General features: G+C 37.2%; 1 protein-coding gene across 1 annotated transcript in view; it reads left to right on the top strand.

The window, feature by feature from the left end:
- LOC110458080 (protein bicaudal C homolog 1-like) overlaps positions 1-22,107 on the top strand; it is a 108,312-nt gene that overhangs the window by 44,308 nt on the left and 41,897 nt on the right. The window contains exon 3 of the mRNA XM_021509647.1: positions 829-898. Within this exon, the coding sequence (XP_021365322.1) occupies positions 829-898 (70 nt within the window). The remainder of the gene's footprint in view (positions 1-828; positions 899-22,107) is intronic.

Raw genomic sequence — 22,107 nt, 5'->3', positions numbered from 1 at the left:
GTGTAGAACTGTTTAGTGTAGTAATGAACCTCATGTAGAACTGTTTAGTGTAGTGATGAACCTCGTGTAGAACTGTTTAGTGTAGTAATGAACCTCGTGTAGAACTGTTTAGTGTAGTAATGAACCTCGTGTAGAACTGTTTAGTGTAGTAATGAACCTCATGTAGAACTGTTTAGTGTAGTTATGAACCTCATGTAGAACTGTATAGTGTAGTAATGAACCTTGTGTAGAACTGTTTAGTGTACTTTCGTCAATCTTCTTTAACTGCGGTTGGGGGCCTTTTTATGGTCAAATATAGTAATCAAGAATATCATAATAAAGAAAAAAAGTATTACGGACCTCAACAATCTTTATTGACCCGGAAAAGGTTAATAAAACATAGTTTCTATCAATGTTATTGAACAAATTGAACTTGAGATAAGTTTGAATGAAGTTCCCATGCATCTATGTTCTAAAGTCGTTAGCCAAATTTGTAAGGGAAAGCAAGATTTTACCCTTTAATTTGCTAATGAAAAGAGTTGCAGAGTCTAATGATTTACAGAGATAAAATGTTAAATTGTTATCATTGTTTCCTGTTTATATGTATATGTTGGTACACTTGAAACTAATGATAGAATAAATGTGTTCGTATTAAAGTACAAATATTGAGGAATGTCATGGTGACCAGAAATCTGTAAGACCTGTAGTGTTATCAGTATTAGAGAATTTAGGACCCAGTTTGTATCCAACAGGATCAAGAGAAATCCTCAACATGCACTTTCATCACCTTGTGCATCACACCAGCAGACAGCTTCGAACGCAATTAACTAAAAAATGTTTCTTTTTCAGATTATGGATGAAACTAATACTCAGATAACTTGGCCCTCCAAACTCAAGATCGGTGCCAAGTCTAAGAAGGGTAAGTCATCATATCCTAACCCTGTGAGAGGATATACCCTGTAGGTAACGGTAGATGTGAGAGATCTCCGGTACATGAAATACCCTAGCTACAGGTTACGGTAGATCTGAGAGATCTCCGGTACATAAAATACCCAAGCTACAGTTACGATAGATGTGAGAGATTTTCTGTACATAAAATACACTAGCTACAGGTCACGGTAGATCTGAGAGATCTCCAGTACATGAAATACCCTAGCTACAGGTTACGGTAGATATGAAAATTTTGTGCATGAAATACCCTTGTTACAGGTTATGATAGATATGAGAGATTTTCTGTACATAAAATACCCTAGTCCACTAAAACTGACCATAATTGCAGGCTCAAAAATGCTGATCGGTCGCCTCTTTATGTCAGCTATCGACTGCTCTTTAAAACACGGGGATTGTCAGCGAAATCTTGACGGCAGCGACTGTGAGTGTTTTACATGTTTGTTAGAGATCATAGTTATACCTATATTTCAGTTGATTCATTTCTCACTCACTTGACTAGATGTCATGTCTGTACTCTATACATAATGGACGCTACATCATTTTATTCAATTGAGATGCTTTTGACGGCTCATATCGACAGCAATCTTGCAAACATCAATATATATTGGCCAATCAGAATTGCCGGAAACATTTTGACTTGTTGACAACAAAAACACGTGTACCAGTTTACCTTTTCCTTGCGATCGAGTTGTTTTCCTTATTATAATGCTGAAAAGTGTTGGAAATATCAAGTTATTTTGGTATTACTAATTAATGTGCGTAACCAATATTTACATTTGATCAAATTAACCGAAAGTAATTTTGATTGTCTACTTTGCGCTATAATTGTTGAAGGCAAAATGGCTGTCTTTGTGAGCAGTCGAAAGCACCTCAATAGAATAAAACGATGTAGCGTCCATTATGTATAGAGTACAGACATGACATCTAATCAAGTGAGTGAGAAATGAATCAACTGAAATATAGGTATAACTATGATCTCTAACAAACATGTAAAACACTCACAGTCGCTGCCGTCAAGATTTCGTTGACAATCCCTGTGTTTTGTAGAGCAGTCGATAGTTGACATAAACAGGCGACCGATCAGAACTTTTGAGCCTGCGATTACGGTCAGTTTTAGCGGACTAAAAATACCCAAGCTACAGTTACGGTAGATGTGAGAGATTTTCTGTACATAAAATACACTAGCAACAGTTACAGTAGATGTGAGAGATTTTCTGTACATAAAATACACTAGCTACAGTTATGGTAGATGTGAGAGATTTTCTGTACATAAAATACGTTCACTAGCAACAGTTACGGTAGATGTGAGAAATTTTCTGTACATAAAATTACCTTGATAATTCTTCTCAATATTTGTGAATTTAATCAAATTTATCAGAAAGAATCAAATTATTTACATGACATTTGGTTTTAATGTTTATTAGGGAGATATGCAACTCACCACAGTGGTTTTATCGCAGGTTGGGTTTGTGTTTGTTCACTTATAAATTAGTACTGAAGCTAATATTGAAATATTGAAATACTGCTGTCAGAAGTGATATATTGCAGGATAATTATCAAAGAACTCTATTTACCTTATTTGGAAACTGAAATCAAAAAGATGCATTATCAACAAAGCCTACAACATAAAAAGAACAGGTACTTATACCAAAGTGAAGGGTTTGTTTTCACAACAATTTTCACATTCAACCATGTGGTTATAAAGCTCTGAATAAATCCAAAGATTTAAGTCACACCTGGCAATCAAGAGTTGAGTCATACCTGGCAATCAAGAGATGTCTGTCATACATGGCTATGAAGATTTAAGTCATACCTGGCAATCAAGATTTAAGTCATACCTGGCAATCAAGATTTAAGTCATACATGACAATCAAGAGTTGAGTCATACCTGGCAATCAAGAGATGTCCGTCATACATGGCAATGAAGATTTAAGTCATACCTGGCAATCAAGATTTAAGTCATACCTGGCAATCAAGATTTAAGTCATACATGAGAATCAAGATTTAAGTCATACATGGTAATCAAGATTTAAGTCATACCTGGCAATCAAGATTTAAGTCATACCTGGCAATCAAGATTTAAGTCATACATGGCAATCAAGATTTAAGTCATACATGGCAACCAAGAGAGTTAAGTCATACATAACAAATCGGGGAGACAAATCATTCACAAAGTGTCATAAGGTTCATAATCCACGGGACAAGTGACCAATCTCTCTCTATAACTCCCTGCTTTGGATTATATATGGCTTTGGATGATATATTATTATATTATATAATACCTAGTGATATGCTTAGTTAAGTAAACCGACATGTGTGCTCGTGGCAGTTGCATACTGTCTGTGTTAAGATGATCAGCACTGCCATCCATAGCTGTTTAAATGTTGATTTAACATTACACATTAATGTCGGATAGTATTATCAACATCATATAAAATACACTTAGCATTGCCTTTCCTTTAACTTAAACCTCATCATAGATGACATACGAGTCTTTACATCTATCTTACATAAACAATATTATTCAATCTTCTCTCTAAGCTTTGTTTATTATCTGCCATAAATATGCATTCTGTGTAATTTTTCTTCATAATCACGTATTATTTTTAGAGCCTAAAAAATATTTAGTAATTAAGAAAAAAGAAAACAAGCATTCCAAATTTATTGTGTAGAGTACATGAAGAAATATGATAATAATAAAAAATGTATGAAGAAAAAGATTGCTATATGTTGAATCTGAGACATTCCTTTTGTACGAGTAGATAGCCCCAGTTGTATCCCACTAATTGGTGCTCCATTCTGTCTTGTACAATTTCTATGTTTCAATATCATACTTATCTCTGTGGAAAAACACATGCAAGTAGGATGCCAAGAGTTTTTGTTTCAAAGTTTTGTGAAATTGGAGCAGAACTGAGAATCTCAGCAGTTTCTCCATGAATGTAGACAGTGAAATAAAGCAGCTCTACCTAGAACACTTGATGAAGGCACAGTTTTGATATAACTGGGTTGGGTGGGTCTGAACTGGTGTTTTTATACACAGGATGAGGCAAGCCAGTGCTGCACCTAACTATAATGATGGGTATCTTATACAATACTGTGTGGTATCACCCTCTTGTACTCAATCTACAGGTCCCCCCTAACTCTAACTGCGGTATCACACCTCATACTCCATCTACAGGTCTCACCTCACTGTCTGTGGTATCACACCTCATACTCCATCTACAGGTCTCACCTCACTCTGTCTGTGGTATCACACCTCATACTCCATCTAAAGGTTTCACCCCACTCTGTCTGTGGTATGTCACCTCATACTCCATCTACAGGTGTCGACCCACTCTGTCTGTGGTATCACACCTCATACTCCATCTACAGGTCTCCCCTCACTGTCTGTGGTATCACCCCTCATACTCCATCTACAGGTCTCACCTCACTGTCTGTGGTATCACACCTCATCCTCCATCTACAGGTCTCACCCCACTCTGTCTGTGGTATCACATCTCATACTCCATCTACAGGTCTTACCTCACTCTGTCTGGTATCACACCTCATACTCCATCTACAGGTCTCACCCCACTCTGTCTGTGGTATCACACCTCATACTCCATCTGAAGGTTTCACCCCACTCTATCTGTGGTATGTCACCTCATACTCCATCTACAGGTCTCACCTCACTCTGTCTGTGGTATCACACCTCATTTTCCATCTACAGGTCTCACCCCACTCTGTCTGTGGTATCACACCTCATACTCCATCTAAAGGTTTCACCCCACTCTGTCTGTGGTATCACACCTCATACTCGGTCTACAGGTCTCACATCACTGTCTGTGGTATCACACCTCATACTCCATCTACAGGTCTCACCCCACTCTGTCTGTCGTATTTCACCTCATACTCCATCTACAGGTCTTACCCCACTCTGTCTGTGGTATCACACCTCATACTCCATCTACAGGTCTCCCCCCACTCTGTCTGTGGTATGACACCTCATACTCGGTCTACAGGTCTCACATCACTGTCTGTGGTATCACACCTCATTCTCCATCTAAAGGTTTCACCCTACTCTGTCTGTGGTATCACACCTCATTCTCCATCTAAAGGTTTCACCCCACTCTGTCTGTGGGATCATACCTCATACTCCATCTAAAGGTTTCCCCCCACTCTGTCTGTGGTATCGCACCTCATACTCCATCTAAAGGTTTAACCCCACTCTGTCTGTGGAATCACACCTCATACTCCATCTACTGGTCTTACCTCACTCTGTCTGTGGTATCACAACTCATACTCCATCTACAGGTCTTTCCCATCTCTGTCTGTGGTATCACACCTCAAACTCCATCTAAAGGTTTCACCCCAGTCTGTCTGTGGTATCATACCTCATACTCCATCTAAAGGTTTATCCCCACTCTGTCCGTGGTATCACACCTCATACTCGGTCTACAGGTCTCCCATCACTGTCTGTGGTATCACGCCTGATACTCCATCTACAGGTCTCATCCCACTCTGTCTGTCGTATTTCACCTCATTCTCCATCTACAGGTCTCACCCCTGGTATCACACCTCATACTCCCTCTACAGGTCTCACCCCACTCGGTCTGTGGTATCACACCTCATGCTCCATCTAAAGGTTTCACCCCTCTCTGTCTGTGGTATTACACCTCATACTCCATCTACAGGTCTTACCTCACTCTGTCTGTGGTACGACAGTGATGACATGGTCATGTAGGGTAAGATTTTGTGTTGACACTGGTAACATGGTCATATAGGGTAAGATTTTGTGTTGACACTGGTAACATGGTCATTTAGGGTAAGATTTTGTGTTGACACTGGTAACATGGTCATATAGGGTAAGATTTCGGTTGACACTGGTAACATGGTCATATAGGGTAAGATTTTGTGTTGACACTGGTGACACGGTCATGTAGGGTAAGATTTTGTGTTGACACTGGTGACATGGTCATATAGGGTAAGATTTTGTGTTGACACTGGTAACATGGTCATATAGGGTAAGATTTTGTGTTGACACTGGTGACACGGTCATGTAGGGTAAGATTTTGTGTCACAAGTGTCAACATGGTCATATAGGGTAAGATTTTGTGTTGACACTGGTGACATGGTCATATAGGGTAAAATTTTGTGTTGACACTGGTGACATGGTCATATAGGGTAAGATTTTGTTATATTGATATAGTTATATGGGGTCTATATATATCCTAAAACCTTGTGTGTGACAATTTGAGACACTCCAGGAGGGAGGGTGAATCATGGTAACTTATATAGACCAGTAGTACCATTAGAAACACATGGCATGTGCAGCATTTGTCAACCCACACAAACAGAGGCAGCTAAGTGTTCACACATGCTAGGTTGTACTGGGAACGCCACAGTTCCTGTGTCACTTACTACAACCCCCTCCTGTGAGTGTGGAGGGCCCCCTAGTCCTCCCAGCCAGATCTCTACACCCACAGGTGGCAGTGTTTTGTGTCCTATATATGACAAGCAAGTTTCAGATATAAATCATTTCATATAATCAGTCATACTTTTCATTTTATTTCATTTTGTGAAGTCATTTCATTGTGAATTTTGATGAAACTCCCTACAATTGCAAAGTACGAGAATGAGTTCATGTTGCAGAGTACCAAAGTAAAGGTCACCAATATCTATCTATAGAAAATTGCTGAATTGTTCAAATGTATTTTTGGATGCCCCTTCATTTCTAGTTTTACCCATGCATTTTTCAACAGATTTTGATCAAATTTTACTTAAAGGTCAAGTTCGAGAATACTTCATATGAGGTTTTGTTTCAGGGTTCCAAGGTCACAGTCTTTGTTACTATTTATAGAAATCTGTTGATCAGTTCAGTGACACCACTCAAACTGTTGTCTTTTTTAACAGATTATGATCAAACTTTGTGTGGCTGTATCTACAACATTGGCACCAATCACAGTAGAAAGTAGTTTCCTAGGAATGATATTTAAACGTTCTATTATAGATATTGATATGATTTCCATGGTGAGCATCAAACTTCAGGTTGAAATAATGACTATTTCCTCACAGTCATGAAAGATCTATAGAATATACCTGTAACTTTCAGGGTACCACCAAGGGCATGTATAGTGTTACGCAATCATATTTTTTTTATTTTAAGTTTTGGAAATTTGCTCACTTAAATATGTTGAGGGGTCGGGATGGCAGTGATGTCTCGGGTCAAGTATGATTGATGAGGATGTGGTCACTGGTTTTTGAGACAATTAACAATTAATCCTCGTTTGGGTGGATTTGTTCCGAAGTATACATCCCTGTGGCGACCACTTAGGCCTAACTATGTTACTATTGGTGTAACATCCTCCTCAGACACAAGCACACCCTCATAGCGCTCAAAATACACGCAGACACATGTTAACTTCATGCTCGCAAATAGCACAAACATGTTGGTGACTAATGGAAGAAATGAAGGAAGCGTTTGTTGGTACTCTCACTTTATCTGGTTTGTGTTGTCTCCTCTTCTCACTAATACATTTACGCATCACATTTCAAGACTTGTTAAACATGGAAAGGAGGGGCTCTACAAAGTCACTTATTGTCATTTTAAGACCACACTCATCATGTTTCACCAACAAAAAACTGCAATCAGGAAACACTTACCAGGCCAAAAAAAAAAAAAAGTAAAAGAAGTGATGAAAAAAAGTGATGGTAATTTGAAAGTTAGGAAAGGAGAATTGCTTATGTTAGAATGACAGTTGTGTGATGTAATTTGCAACTGTATATTCCCTAGAACGGAAGAGATTGGACGGGGAGGTTTTCCTGCCAGATAATACCTGGGGTTTTGGTCTGACAAGGGACACATCAAACACTGCACATCTCTCCCACTCATCTTGGGGTGTGAGCCTGGGTCAAACACTGCCAGTCTGAAGGTGCAATATAAAGGCAGTTGTTGTTTGTTTGCACTTTTACCTAGCACAACACAAATCACTATTACAACACTCACCAATGCTTATATATACTTGAAGACAAACTCACACAGATCTTTGCCAATTTAGAAAATTAATATATCATCTGTTTCTGCCAAATACATGTACAGAGACTTTTCAGGTGCTTTCTGTTTATCAGGTTCTAGTCAAATTTTTATTTATCTATCATTTGTTTTTGATAGATACTTTCACACATCTGTTTTTCAATTATTTAGAATTTGGAAACATATTTTGGCAAAATGCATGCATCAAGAATGCTAGAATGAATTTTCAGTGATCAGTAAACACCTTATGGAATCTCCACACAGAGTAAGAGAGTATGGAATCTCCACACAGAGTAAGAGAGTATGGAATATCCACACACAGTAACACAGAGTAAGAGAGTATGGAATCTCCACACAGAGTAACACAGAGTAAGAGAGTATGGAATCTCCACACAGAGTAAGAGAGTATGGAATCTCCACTCAGAGTAAGAGAGTATGGAATCACCACTCAGAGTAACACAGAGTAAGAGAGTATGGAATCTCCACTCAGAGTAAAACAGAGTAAGAGAGTATGGAATCTCCACACAGACTAAGAGAGTATGGAATCTCCACACAGAGTAAGAGAGTATGGAATCTCCACACAGAGTAAGAGGGGGTGGAATCTCCACACAGAGTAACACAGAGTAAAAGAGTATGGAATCTCCACGCAGAGTAAGAGAGTATGGAGTCTCCACACAGAGTAAGAGAGTATGTAATCTCCACTCAGAGTAAAACAGAGTAAGAGAGGATGGAATCTCCACACAGAGGAAGAGAGAATGGAATCTACACACAGAGTAAGAGAGTATAGAATCTCCACTCAGAGTAACTCAGAGTAAGATAGTATGGAATCTCCACAAAGAGTAACACAGAGTAAGAGGAGAATGGAATCTCCACACAGGCTAAGAGAGTATGGAATCCCCACACAGAGTAGGAGAGTATGGAATCTCCGCACAGAGTATTACACAGAGTAAGAGGGTGTGGAATCTCCACACAGAGTAACACAGAGAAAGATAGTATGGAATCTCCACAAAGAGTAACACAGAGTAAGAGGAGAATGGAATCTCCACACAGCGTAAGAGAGTATGGAATATCCACACACAGTAACACAGAGTAAGAGGAGTATGGAATCTCCACTCATAGTAACACAGAGTAAGAGGAGTATGGAATCTCCACACAAAGTAAGAGAGTATGGAATATCCACTCAGAGTAAGAGAGTATGGAGTCTCCACACAGAGTAAGAGGGGGTGGAATCTCCACACAGAGTGAGAGAGTATGGAATCTGCACACAGACTAAGAGAGAATGGAATCTACACACAGAGTAAGAGAGTGTGGAATCTCCACACAGAGGAAGAGAGAATGGAATCTACACACAGAGTAAGAGAGTATGGAGTCTCCACACAGAGTAAGAGGGGGTGGAATCTCCACACAGAGTAACACAGAGTAAGAGAGTATGGAATCTCCACACAGACTAAGAGAGTATGGAATCTCCACACAGAGTATTACACAGAGTAAGAGAGTATGGAATCTCCACACAGAGTAACACAGAGTAAGATAGTATGGAATCTCCACTCAGAGTAAGAGCGTCAAGCAGCCGTTTGTGTGTACTGTTTCTTGTCTTTAGCAATTTCAAGGTGTGAATCTGTTAAGTAAATAATACAACAATTTTTTTAAGTGTTAATTTTCACTAATGCTGAATATACAGTAAAATAACAGAAATGCTATCAGCTCGATGGATAATTACCTGCTAGTTGAATTAGTGGTTAATTGCGTATTGCGGGTGAGTGGATGGGGTCTGGTATTAGATTGGAGTGGCCCACACTACACTCGGTCTAAAACATTGAACAGGACCATTTGTTGAATCAGTGAGCCATAATTGACTGAAGCAGGAGCTCGGCCTGAAGGTCACATATATATGTATGTAGTAGAGATGATACAACTGAATTTATGGCGATGAATTACATACTGAAGCTAATGTAATTAAAAAAGAAATCATTTGTTTTTACTGCCATATGCAACATTGCAGCAATTCAGCTTTTCAGTGTAAAAATGGACCCAGCCTACATTTATTCAACAGTAGAAATGAAATCTGTTACAAAGTTAACACGTAAATAAGACAACTATATTTCCTGTATTTGCTCATTTTAAGGTCATCTGAGGCAAAGTCTCAAGTGACCTAGCTATTGCGATCGCCTTTTTTCCGTCGTCGCCCGTCGTCTATCGTCCGTCGTGCGTCTGCAAACAATTTACATTTTTGACTTCGTCTCTAAAACCCCTGAAGGGGGTGGAATCTCCTTTTGCAGAAACCTTCCATGGCCAAAGGTCAACAAAAACAGTGGCTGATTCGGTCCCCAGCCCCCAGGGGCCTGAGGGGCGGGGCCAAAAAGGGGCATATTGACTTAAATTTCAAAAATCTTCTACTCAAGACCCAGTTATGGTAGAATCAAATACTCTTCACAGATGGAAGGGTCTTAAGGTGTTTTACCAAAATTGTGAATTTCTTGACCCTGGGGTCTCACGTTTCCCCCTGGGGAAGGGGTAAACTTTACTATAGTTTATATAGGGAAATCACATTTTGGACCTACATTTGTTTAATTTCCATTGGAAGATATTCAATTTGGCTTAGCATTAGCAGTATTGGATAGCAGTTTGATGGTATGCACATATCAGCCCTGACTGACCCCCAGGGGCTGATGGGTGGGCCAAAAAGGGTTGAATTGACTGAAATTTCAAAATCTTCTTCTCAAGACTCGGATATGATAGAATCAAATACTCTTCATACAGATGGAAGGGTCTAAAGGTGCTTAACCAAAATTGTGAATTTCATGACGCTGGGGTCTCACGTTTTCCCCTGGGGAGGGTGTAAACTTTACTATAGTTTTTATATAGGGAAATCACATTTTGGACCAACATTTCTTTAATTTCCATTGGAATTAAAAGTAATTCAATTTGGGTTAGCATTATCAGTATTGGATAGCAGTTTGATGATTTGCACATATCAGCCCTGACTGGCCCCCAGGGGCTTATGGGTGGAGCCAAAAAGGGTTAAATTGACTGAAATTTCAAAATCTTCTTATCAAGACTCGGATATGATAGAAACAAATACTCTTCATATAGATGGAAGGGTCTAAAGGTGCTTAACCAAAATTGTGAATTTTATGACCCTAGGGTCTCACGTTTACCCCTAAGGAGAGGGTAAACTTTACTATAGTTTATATAGGGAAATCAAAATTTATTATGGCAAATGATACTTTGAATATTACATGTTGATAACTTGATTGGAATTATTTGAAAATTTTGATTCAGCTCTACCCCCATGGGCACCCAAAGCAGTCAGTGTGCTAAAATTTCTTCATTTTCCTTGTTTAGAATCAGAGATGCTAGTTTCATGTACTTTTCAGTCTTAAATCTGTATGCTAGATATTGAATAAGGTTGTTTTATTGTTTCTTGTCACATTGAATAATACCTCTGTTCATGTTTTAAAAACAAAAAAAACCTCTCTGTATAAATATATCAGAACTCGGGTGACCGTTAAGGCCCATGGGCCTCTTGTTTAAGGATATGCCATGTTTCGGATCTTTCCAAATCTTCCGTGTTACAGTTTAACTAAATCTGACTTTGAACATAAACCTGTGTTGTAATAATGATACTGTTCTGTAAGATAATCAGTGGCAGGATGTACCATGACTAGACAATAGTGAGGACAGGTCGTACATCGTAGATCGGTATCCTGTGTTGTAATAATGATACTGTTCTGTAAGATAATCAGTGGCAGGATGTACCATGACTAGACAATAGTGAGGACAGGTCGTACTCCTTAGATCGGTTTACTGTTCTGTAAGGTAATCAGTGTCAGGATGGACCATGACTAGACAATAGTGAGGACAGGTCGTACACCTTAGATCGGTATACTGTTCTGTAAGGTAATCAGTGTCAGGTTGTACCATGACTAGACAATAGTAAGGACAGGTCGTACACTGTAGATCAGTATACTGTTCTGTAAGGTAATCAGTGGCATGAGGTACTAGACTAGACAATAGTGAGGACAGGTCGTACATCGAAGATCAGTATACTGTTCTGTAAGGTAATCAGTGGCAGGATGTACCATGACTAGACAATAGTGAGGACAGGTCGTACCCCGTAGATCGGTATACTGTTCTGTAAGGTAATCAGTGGCAGGATGTACCATGACTAGACAATAGTGAGGACAGGTCGTACATCGTAGATCGATATACTGTTCTATAAGATAATCAGTGGCAGGATGTACTAGACTAGACAATAGTTAGGACAGGTCGTACATCGTAGATCGGTATACTGTTCTGTAAGATAATCAGTGGAAGGATGTACCATGACTAGACAATAGAGAGGACAGGTCGTACATCGTAGATCGGTATCCTGTTCTGTAAGGTAATCAGTGGCAGGATGTGCTAGACTAGACAATAGTGAGGAAAGGTCGTACACCGAAGATCGGTATACTGTTCTGTAAGGAGACTAGACAATAGTTAGGACAGGTCGTACATCGTAGATCGGTATCCTGTTCTGTAAGGTAATCAGTGGCAGGATGGACTAGACTAGACAATAGTTAGGACAGGTCGTACATCGTAGATCAGTTTACTGTTCTGTAAGGTAATCAGTGGCAGGATGTACTAGACTAGACAATATTGAAGACAGGTCGTATATCGTAGATCAGTATACTGTTCTGTATGGTAATCAGTGGCAGGATGTACCATGACTAGACAATAGTGAGGACAGGTCGTACATCATAGATCGGTATACTGTTCTGTAAAGTAATCAGTTGCAGGATGTACCATGAATAGCTCTTTGGTTGTATTGCGTGATTTATTTTGTATGTTTACTATAAAATAGATCCATAATAAATACACAAAAAAAAGTGAATAAATTTTACATGTCATTTGTTCTATATTAATACATATGAATGCCAGATGGCTTGAAAATTGGTGAAATTACATACCTTGTTATTGATATTGTATCAGTTCACACCTTGGTATTGATATTGTATCGGTTCACACCTTGGTATTTATATTGTATCGATTCACACCTTGGTATTTATATTGTATCGGTTCACACCTTGGTATTTATGTTGTATCAGTTCACACCTTGGTATTTATATTGTATCGATTCACACCTTGGTATTTATATTGTATCGATTCACACCTTGGTATTTATATTGTATCGGTTCACACCTTGGTATTTATATTGTATCGGTTCACACCTTGGTATCTATATTGTATCAGTTCACACCTTGGTATTGATATTGTATCGGTTCACACCTTGGTATTTATATTGTATCGATTCACACCTTGGTATTTATATTGTATCGGTTCACACCTTGGTATTTATGTTGTATCAGTTCACACCGTGGTATTTATATTGTATCAGTTCACACCTTCTGTAAGGTAACCTGAGGCAGGATGTACCATGACTATACAATAGTGAAGACAGGTCGTACACCGTAGATCGGTATACTGTTCTGTATGGTAATCAGTGGCAGGATGTACCATGACTAGAAAATAGTGAGGACAGGTCGTACATCATAGATCGGTATACTGTTCTGTAAAGTAATCAGTTGCAGGATGTACCATGAATAGCTCTTTGGTTGTATTGCGTGATTTATTTTGTATGTTTACTATAAAATAGATCCATAATAAATACACAAAAAAAAGTGAATAAATTTTACATGTCATTTGTTCTATATTAATACATATGAATGCCAGATGGCTTGAAAATTGCATTACATTCCTTGTTATTGATATTGTATCAGTTCACACCTTGGTATTGATATTGTATCGGTTCACACCTTGGTATTTATATTGTATCGATTCACACCTTGGTATTTATATTGTATCGATTCACACCTTGGTATTTATATTGTATCGGTTCACACCTTGGTATTTATGTTGTATCAGTTCACACCGTGGTATTTATATTGTATCAGTTCACACCTTGGTATTGATATTGTATCGGTTCACACCTTGGTATTTATATTGTATCGGTTCACACCTTGGTATCTATATTGTATCAGTTCACACCTTGGTATTGATATTGTATCGGTTCACACCTTGGTATTTATGTTGTATCAGTTCACACCTTGGTATTTATATTGTATCGATTCACACCTTGGTATTTATATTGTATCGGTTCACACCTTGGTATTTATATTGTATCGATTCACACCTTGGTATTTATATTGTATCAGTTCACCCCTTGGTATTTATATTGTATCAGTTCACCCCTTGGTATTTATATTGTATCAGTTCACACCTTGGTATTGATATTGTATCGGTTCACACCTTGGTATTTATGTTGTATCAGTTCACACCTTGGTATTTATATTGTATCGATTCACACCTTGGTATTTATATTGTATCAGTTCACCCCTTGGTATTTATATTGTATCAGTTCACCCCTTGGTATTTATATTGTATCAGTTCACACCTTGGTATTGATATTGTATCGGTTCACACCTTGGTATCTATATTGTATCAGTTCACACCTTGGTATTGATATTGTATCGGTTCACACCTTGGTATTTATGTTGTATCAGTTCACACCTTGGTATTTATATTGTATCGGTTCACACCTTGGTATCTATATTGTATCAGTTCACACCTTGGTATTGATATTGTATCGGTTCACACCTTGGTATTTATATTGTATCGATTCACACCTTGGTATTTATATTGTATCGGTTCACACCTTGGTATTTATGTTGTATCAGTTCACACCTTGGTATTTATATTGTGGTAATCAGTGGCAGGATATACTAGACTAGACATTAGTGAGGACAGGTCGTACACCGTAGATCAGTATACTGTTCTGTATGGTAATCAGGGGCAGGATGTACCATGACTAGACAATAGTGAAGACAGGTCGTACATCGTAGAACGGTATACTGTTCTGTAAGGTAATCAGTGGCAGGATGGACCATGACTAGACAATAGTGAGGACAGGTCTTACTCCGTAGATCGGGATACTGTTCTGTAAGGTAATCAGTGGCAAGATGTACTAGACTAGAAAATAGTGAGGACAGGTCGTACATCGTAGACCGGTATCCTGTTCTGTAAGGTAATCAGCGTCAGGATGTACCATGACTAGACAATAGGGAGGACAGGTCGTACATCGTAGATCGGTATCCGGTTCTGTAAGGTAATCAGTGTCAGGATGTACCATGACTATATAATAGTGAGGACAGGTCGTACATCGTAGATCGGTATCCGGTTCTGTAAGGTAATCAGTGTCAGGATATACCATGACTAGACAATAGTGAGGACAGGTCTTACTCCGTAGATCGGGATACTGTTCTGTAAGGTAATCAGTGGCAGGATATACTAGACTAGACAATAGTGAGGACAGGTCGTAAACCGTAGATGAGTGACAATAGTGAGGACAGGTCGTACATCGTAGATCAGTTTACTGTTCTGTAAGGTAATCAGTGGCAGGATATACTAGACTAGACAATAGTGAGGACAGGTCGTACATCATAGATCGGTATACTGTTCTGTAAAGTAATCAGTGGCAGGATGTACCATGAATAGCTCTTTGGTTGTATTGGGTGATTTATTTTGTATGTTTACTATAAAATAGATCCATAATCAATACACAAAAAAAAGTGAATAAATTTTACATGTCATTTGTTCTATATTAATACATATGAATGCCAGATGGCTTGAAAATTGGTGAAATTACATACCTTGTTATTGATATTGTATCAGTTCACACCTTGTTATTGATATTGTATCGGTTCACACCTTGGTATTTATGTTGTATCAGTTCACACCTTGGTATTTATATTGTATTAGTTCATACCTTGGTATTGATATTGTATCATTTCACACCTTGGTATTTATATTGTATCAGTTCACACTTTGGTATTGATATTGTTTCAGTTCACACCTTGATATTGATATTGTATCAGTTCACACCTTGGTATTGATATTGTATCAGTTCACACCTTGGTATTTATATTGTATCAGTTCACACCTTGGTATTTATATTGTATCAGTTCACACCTTGGTATTTATATTGTATCAGTTCACACCTTGTTATTGATATTGTATCAGTTCACACCTTGGTATTTATATTGTATCAGTTCACACCTTGGTGTTTATATTGTATCGATTCACACCTTAGTATTTATATTGTATCAGTTCATACCTTGGTATTGATATTGTATCAGTTCATACCTTGGTATTTATATTGTATGACTGATGCCAAAATGCTACACAGAATTGCTGTGATCCTTATTTTCATGTTAACAGGAGTATATCTTGCAATTATTTCAAATATAGGAAAAGGTTTGCCAGAGAAGACGTATATTTTTTCACTATTTTTCACTATATTCTTTATCTGGTTTGTGACCTTTCCCTTCGAATCTTACCTTTATTAGTGTACACGGTCTGCTTACTAAGACACCACTGGGCGTTTATGTCTAGGCTTACAACCCCATCAAGAAAACTTACATTTTGAGAAGGTTGGTTTGTATGATTCCCTCAGTAACTTGGAAGCCTACAGTTTGAAAGAGAACCTTTGTATGAGCTTGCATTGCCTAAGAATCTCCCCAACAGGCCTACATTTATGTAGAGGGTAATATTTTGTCCCATAATATGAGATGATTTAGCGTTGAGTTTACCAACAATAGTCTTGTTATCTTGGAACCTGTGTAGAAGTTGGCCGGTGCTGCTGGGGTCTGGTAGATTTCCTGTTCTTATGAATGAAAAGGTTTGTATTGGGTGGGTTTGCCTGATGTTATCCCACTGATGGCCGCTGACAGACATGTATCTCCCCAGCTGATTCTGGTAGCTTCTGTGATAGACAAGCCATTCCCAATAGACAATAAAATCTACTCTGGGATGTCTTTACTGTTTGCCCCTCTTGTTTTAAAGGGATGGCACTTCCGTCATCAGGTCTGTGTTTTCCATTACTGCCAGTATTATTGGCCTGTGTGTCTTGCTACACTTCTGTGGGATACCGTGATCTGTAAATTAAACCTCTCCTTTTCTTCAACTTAAATTACTAAGTCATGTTCGGTAATGAAAATGATTTTGCAAACCATTTAAGTAAAGTCCAGATTATTAGTAGAAATAATAATTTATTGTGTTTAATCTTGTCCTTGCCGTTTGAAGGTAAATCATTGCTTTCTGATCTCAACAAAGGATTTACAATACTGAAGTTACATGGAGTTTTTTAAATGAAAGTTGACAAAACCTGTATTAATTCATAAAATTGGGCCTATCAGTAACTTAAATTTGTTGAAATGCAAACATGAGTGCTGTTGGATTTTGTGTATCTTTCCTCACATTAATTATCTGGCCGTTCCACCTGTTTGGAAGCTATCTGTTTATCTCATTCAGTGTCTACTTCTTCTCAGCTTACTTTTCTTCATAAATCTTGTCTATTGCTGTAGCCATTAAATATTTGATTCGTGAGTTTCCTCAGCATCTTCTGTACTTTGTGAACTTGTACAAGTAAATACTGTTCATTAGGAAATAACACTTCCTAAAACACATGCGTGTGTCACGTAATATACCTAAAAAATGGCATTCTTATCACTGTTATAACACAGTGTGTGCTCCACATGGTTGGAACTTGAAAACAAAAAAGGACTAGGATCAGATACATATTGAGCATTAGATGTCTAGTTTGAGTTTAATGTACCTGGTCTTTTTTTCCATCTTACCGATTACAAGAATGCTGCACAATCTGTCATGCTTGATATTATTTCAAGATCTTATAATTACTTTCCTACTCAAAAAATAGAACAAAATTGTTAATTTATTGCATGGCCATTTGTCATAATGTCAGGTTGTTTTGCTTTACAGATATGTAACTATAAATTAGTATTTTATGAAATAAAAGTTATTTGGATAGATGTAAATCTACTTTTATATATCGGGTTTTAGCAACCTGAGTGTAAATGGAGTTTTGGAAAATATATCTGTTATGTGTATCAGTGTAATTCTTACTGTAAATGGAGTAGATAAAATATATCTGTTATGTGTATCAGTGTAATTCTTACTGTAAACGGAGTTGATAAAATATATATGTTATGTGTATCAGTGTAATTCTTACTGTAAACGGAGTTGATAAAATATATATGTTATATAATACGTACATTGCATCAATTGGAGTAAATCTTCTGTAAATTTGATATTTTATACAATACATACAGTGTGAGAATTGGAGAAAATCGTCTGTAATTTTAATATTTTATACAATCCATACAGTGTGAGAATTGGAGAAAAATCGTCTGTAATTTTAGTATTTTGTCCAATCCATACAGTGTGAGAATTGGAGAAAAAATCGTCTGTAATTTTAATATTTTGTAGAATCCATACAGTTTGAGAATTGGAGTAAATCGTCTGTAATTTTAATATTTTGTACAATCCATACAGTTTGAGAATTGGAGTAAATCGTCTGTAATTTTAATATTCTATACAATCCATACAGTGTGAGAATTGGAGAAAAATCGTCTGTAATTTCAATATTTTGTGCAATCCACACTGTTTGAAAATTGGAGAAAATCGGTTGTAATTTTAATATTTTGTACAATCCATACAGTTTGAGAATTGGAGTAAATCGTCTGTAATTTTAATATTTTGTACAATCCATACTGTGAGATAATTGGAGTAAATCGTCTGTAATTTCAATATTTTGTACAATCCATACAGTGAGAGAATTGGAGTAAATTGTCTGTAATTTCAATATTTTGTACAATCCACACTGTTTGAGAATTGAAGAAAAATCGTCTGTAATTTCAATATTTTGTACAATTTATACAGTGTGGGAATTGGAGTAAATCGTCTGTAATTTTAATATTTTGTACAATCCATACAGTGTGAGAATTGGAGAAAATCGTCAGTAATTTCAATATTCTATACAATCCACACTGTGTGAGAATTAGTGTAAACCTGTGTAGGAACTTGTGTTGTATGTGGTAGATGTAACGTTTACAAACCACCCAAGGTTTTAGTTTACTCAAACAGTCCACATGTATCAATTAATGACACATTTAAAGTTTTAACAGAGTTTGAAACAGACTTGTGAAAATGTCTGTTCAGAAGTGGTGTTATCAGGAGAGAGTATGGTTATATAAGTACTGTGACCTTAGTGTGTACCAGACAGGAGGGTCTGTAAGGATCACCCAGAGAGCTGTCCCAAAATCTACCACCCTCTTTATTTACCATAGATATCCTGGTTCCTGGGTTTTATCTTTGGCGGGGATCTCCCAAACAGCCTGGGGATCTCCCAAACAGCCCGGGAGATATCCTATTGTTCTGCTATAGAGGAGGTTTCTGAAGACTGTTAGAGGCGTAGTTTGTACAGGTTTCTGTGTCAGTAGTTCTTTTAAACACGATATGCTATAATAAATGTAAAGCTTTAGAAAGTGGTTTTATCAAGTTGACTGTTCAAAACAAATTTAGCATTTATTATTCATACTAAACTGATGAATAGGGGATTTCGATTTTGACAAGACATATTCTAATGATGTAGAGAAAATATACGTGTATGCTGAGCGGAACCTTAGCTTTATACAGATACATGTGACCAGAACATATGAGACTTTGAATGGCGTCAATAAAAAATACTATTCTGATTGGTCATTATCAGAAGTCACACTGTGAAAGTGTTTGAACAAGTTGATAGAGTTCAATATCTCACTGGCAATGTAATAAATAGAAAATGTCCAACTAAGAAAAAGCAGTCAAGAGACTGATAGGGATGTGGATGACAGGGACGTGGATGACTTCTGGCTATTGAATGGTGCAATTCAATAAGGAATCTTGGCTGATATTTGTATCCTTCAATTTTGCTGGTTTTTCCAAAAAATACACTTTAAAATAATGAATAATGACTGTTGTCTCACTAAGTTACATATGTTATCATAAATATCAGTTTTCTGAAAGTTATAAATATTGGAGAGTACTCTCGAGGCTATGTGTGGGAACTCTTCAATGCATAATTGTGCTTAACATTTCAAACATATTTTGGTGTAATTTACAAGAAATATTTACAAGAAAGCATGTTAAAATCAGATGTTCAAAACATGAGACTTTATCATTTCAAAGGTAGCCTTGTAGAGTTGTACACCACGTGCTATAAATATGCTGGCGCAGGTCTTGAATGAACGTGTACGTTCCTAAGTGTCCAATTTTGTTTACTCTTTCTTTACGTCTCAGTGTTTGGTTGGTCTGCCCTTACTATATACGGAGCACTGTACATCCTTTACCTTTGTAAAGGTACATTGTAGCTGTGCACCTCACACTCACGGGAAATCCTTTGAGTGTGCAAATATTGTGTGCTTTTGTCTTTGATAGGGAGGTGAGGATTGACATTTAATTCTTTTCTCAATGTACTTTTTAAAGTACTTGAACGTATCCCTGTACAGCACCTACAGATTTGATACAAACTGTTTTGGCTGTGTATCCAGGCTTATCTCCTAGAGAGTAGAGACTCTCTCCATTTATTATACTTTCCTTTATCTTGAATTAAACAGAATTAAAACACAGGTGTATTGTACTGTATGAGTCATATTCTAAATTCTATTCTATCTATTGCTTTGGGGAAGTACAGATTACTGTTTTAGATTTTGTTCTTGGAAACGTAGGAATTTTCTAAATTTAAATATTTTTTCATATTTGATAATAGCTATGTTAAAGTTGGTCCTGTTTCATTACTTGGCTGGTAAAAAGTTTACATAAGCTTAACAGTGCTGTGGTGTTATCAATAACTAAATGGGCGCCATAGAAACATAAGCATTTAGAAATTGAAAAACTGATATTTTCATCAACAGTTTGAAATGTTGTCTTTGATCAGTGAATATCTGCGGCAATAGTGATTTGTATAATTACTTGATATTCATCAATTTATTATCAGGAAACTCACCATGATTTATTATAAAAATGCATGTTATTTTAAGTTATGGTTTTAGACATCATATTAGAGGGAAGGTTATGAAGGTAAATAAACAGTACAAATGAAATCTGACATCTATTTTTAACAATATGGTAAAAATACAGTAACATGTGTAAATTATATAATGCCTACAGTAAAATCAAAAGTACCTGGGTAGATAGATAATTATAAAACTCTGTTCTGTATGACGTACATGTATGAAGTGATTTTTGAATTCCTACAGCATTATTTTAGTGTTTACATGTAGACGTAGTTGTACATTCCTGTCTGAGGAGAAAAATATGTACAGAAATGTGTGATGTTTGCTTAAATTTGTAGGCTTGGCAAACCTTATTTCTGACAAACCCCACTACTCATTTCTTGGTCAATATACATTGTATGCAAAGCACATTTTGTTTACCAATAATATTTAAATATCTTTTGGTTGCTGTTACTACATAACTGAGATCTAAAAAGTTATGATTAGCCAATAGTTTCCATAAAATACCTGTATAGCATTACCAAATGTCCTAAAGACTTTTCACTCTCAGTCCCTCCTAATTTCTGGTAAGTGAGAGGTGTAGTCTGAAGTAAAACATTGCTATATAGACCCCTTCCTAGTATTGTCACAGGGCATCCTCATGTGCACAGAAACATGTATATACCATGGAAGTCACAATCTGGTTCAATATACCGTTTTTTTTTTATCATATTATCTACTTCTAGTTTTTAGTTTCTTTTAAATTGTTTTGAAGATTAATCAGAAAGTTTTATTACACTTTTTGAACACACATTTTGGACTTGTACTAGAATGTATTATCATGTTACAAGATCGATCCTATGTCCAGTACTTTCCATTATGGCCATCAGATTTCTGTTGTGTGCAAGGGGTCTACACCTGTTTGTATAGGTGCTCATTGATTAAGTAGACTGTGTGTGACACAGTAATCCAGGCAGACTTAACAGTGACACCCATTGTTCTACAATCAATTACTATGACCTCTTTATCACAGGATAGCTCACCACACAGTGTGCTCTGTTGATACTTTGTCCCAGAGTGTGTTTTTGTCATTATTTATGGGGACATATCATCAGAAATGGCTTCGGGATGTTGACAGGTTGGGGGGGGGGGAGGATTTGTGAAGTCACTGTATGTTGAAAGGAGAGAGACTGGGGGTGATTTGTAAAGTTACTGTATGTTGATAGCCAAGTTATAAGCTATGGGGTCGGGGTACCAAGTTATAAGCTATGGGGTTGGGGAACCAAGTTACAAGCT

This window comes from Mizuhopecten yessoensis, unplaced genomic scaffold (assembly GCF_002113885.1).
Source record: "Mizuhopecten yessoensis strain PY_sf001 unplaced genomic scaffold, ASM211388v2 scaffold9425, whole genome shotgun sequence".
Classification (NCBI taxonomy): domain Eukaryota; kingdom Metazoa; phylum Mollusca; class Bivalvia; order Pectinida; family Pectinidae; genus Mizuhopecten; species Mizuhopecten yessoensis.
The sequence above is the reverse complement of the archived record's forward strand: the minus strand, read 5'-3'. Positions and strand labels throughout refer to the sequence as shown.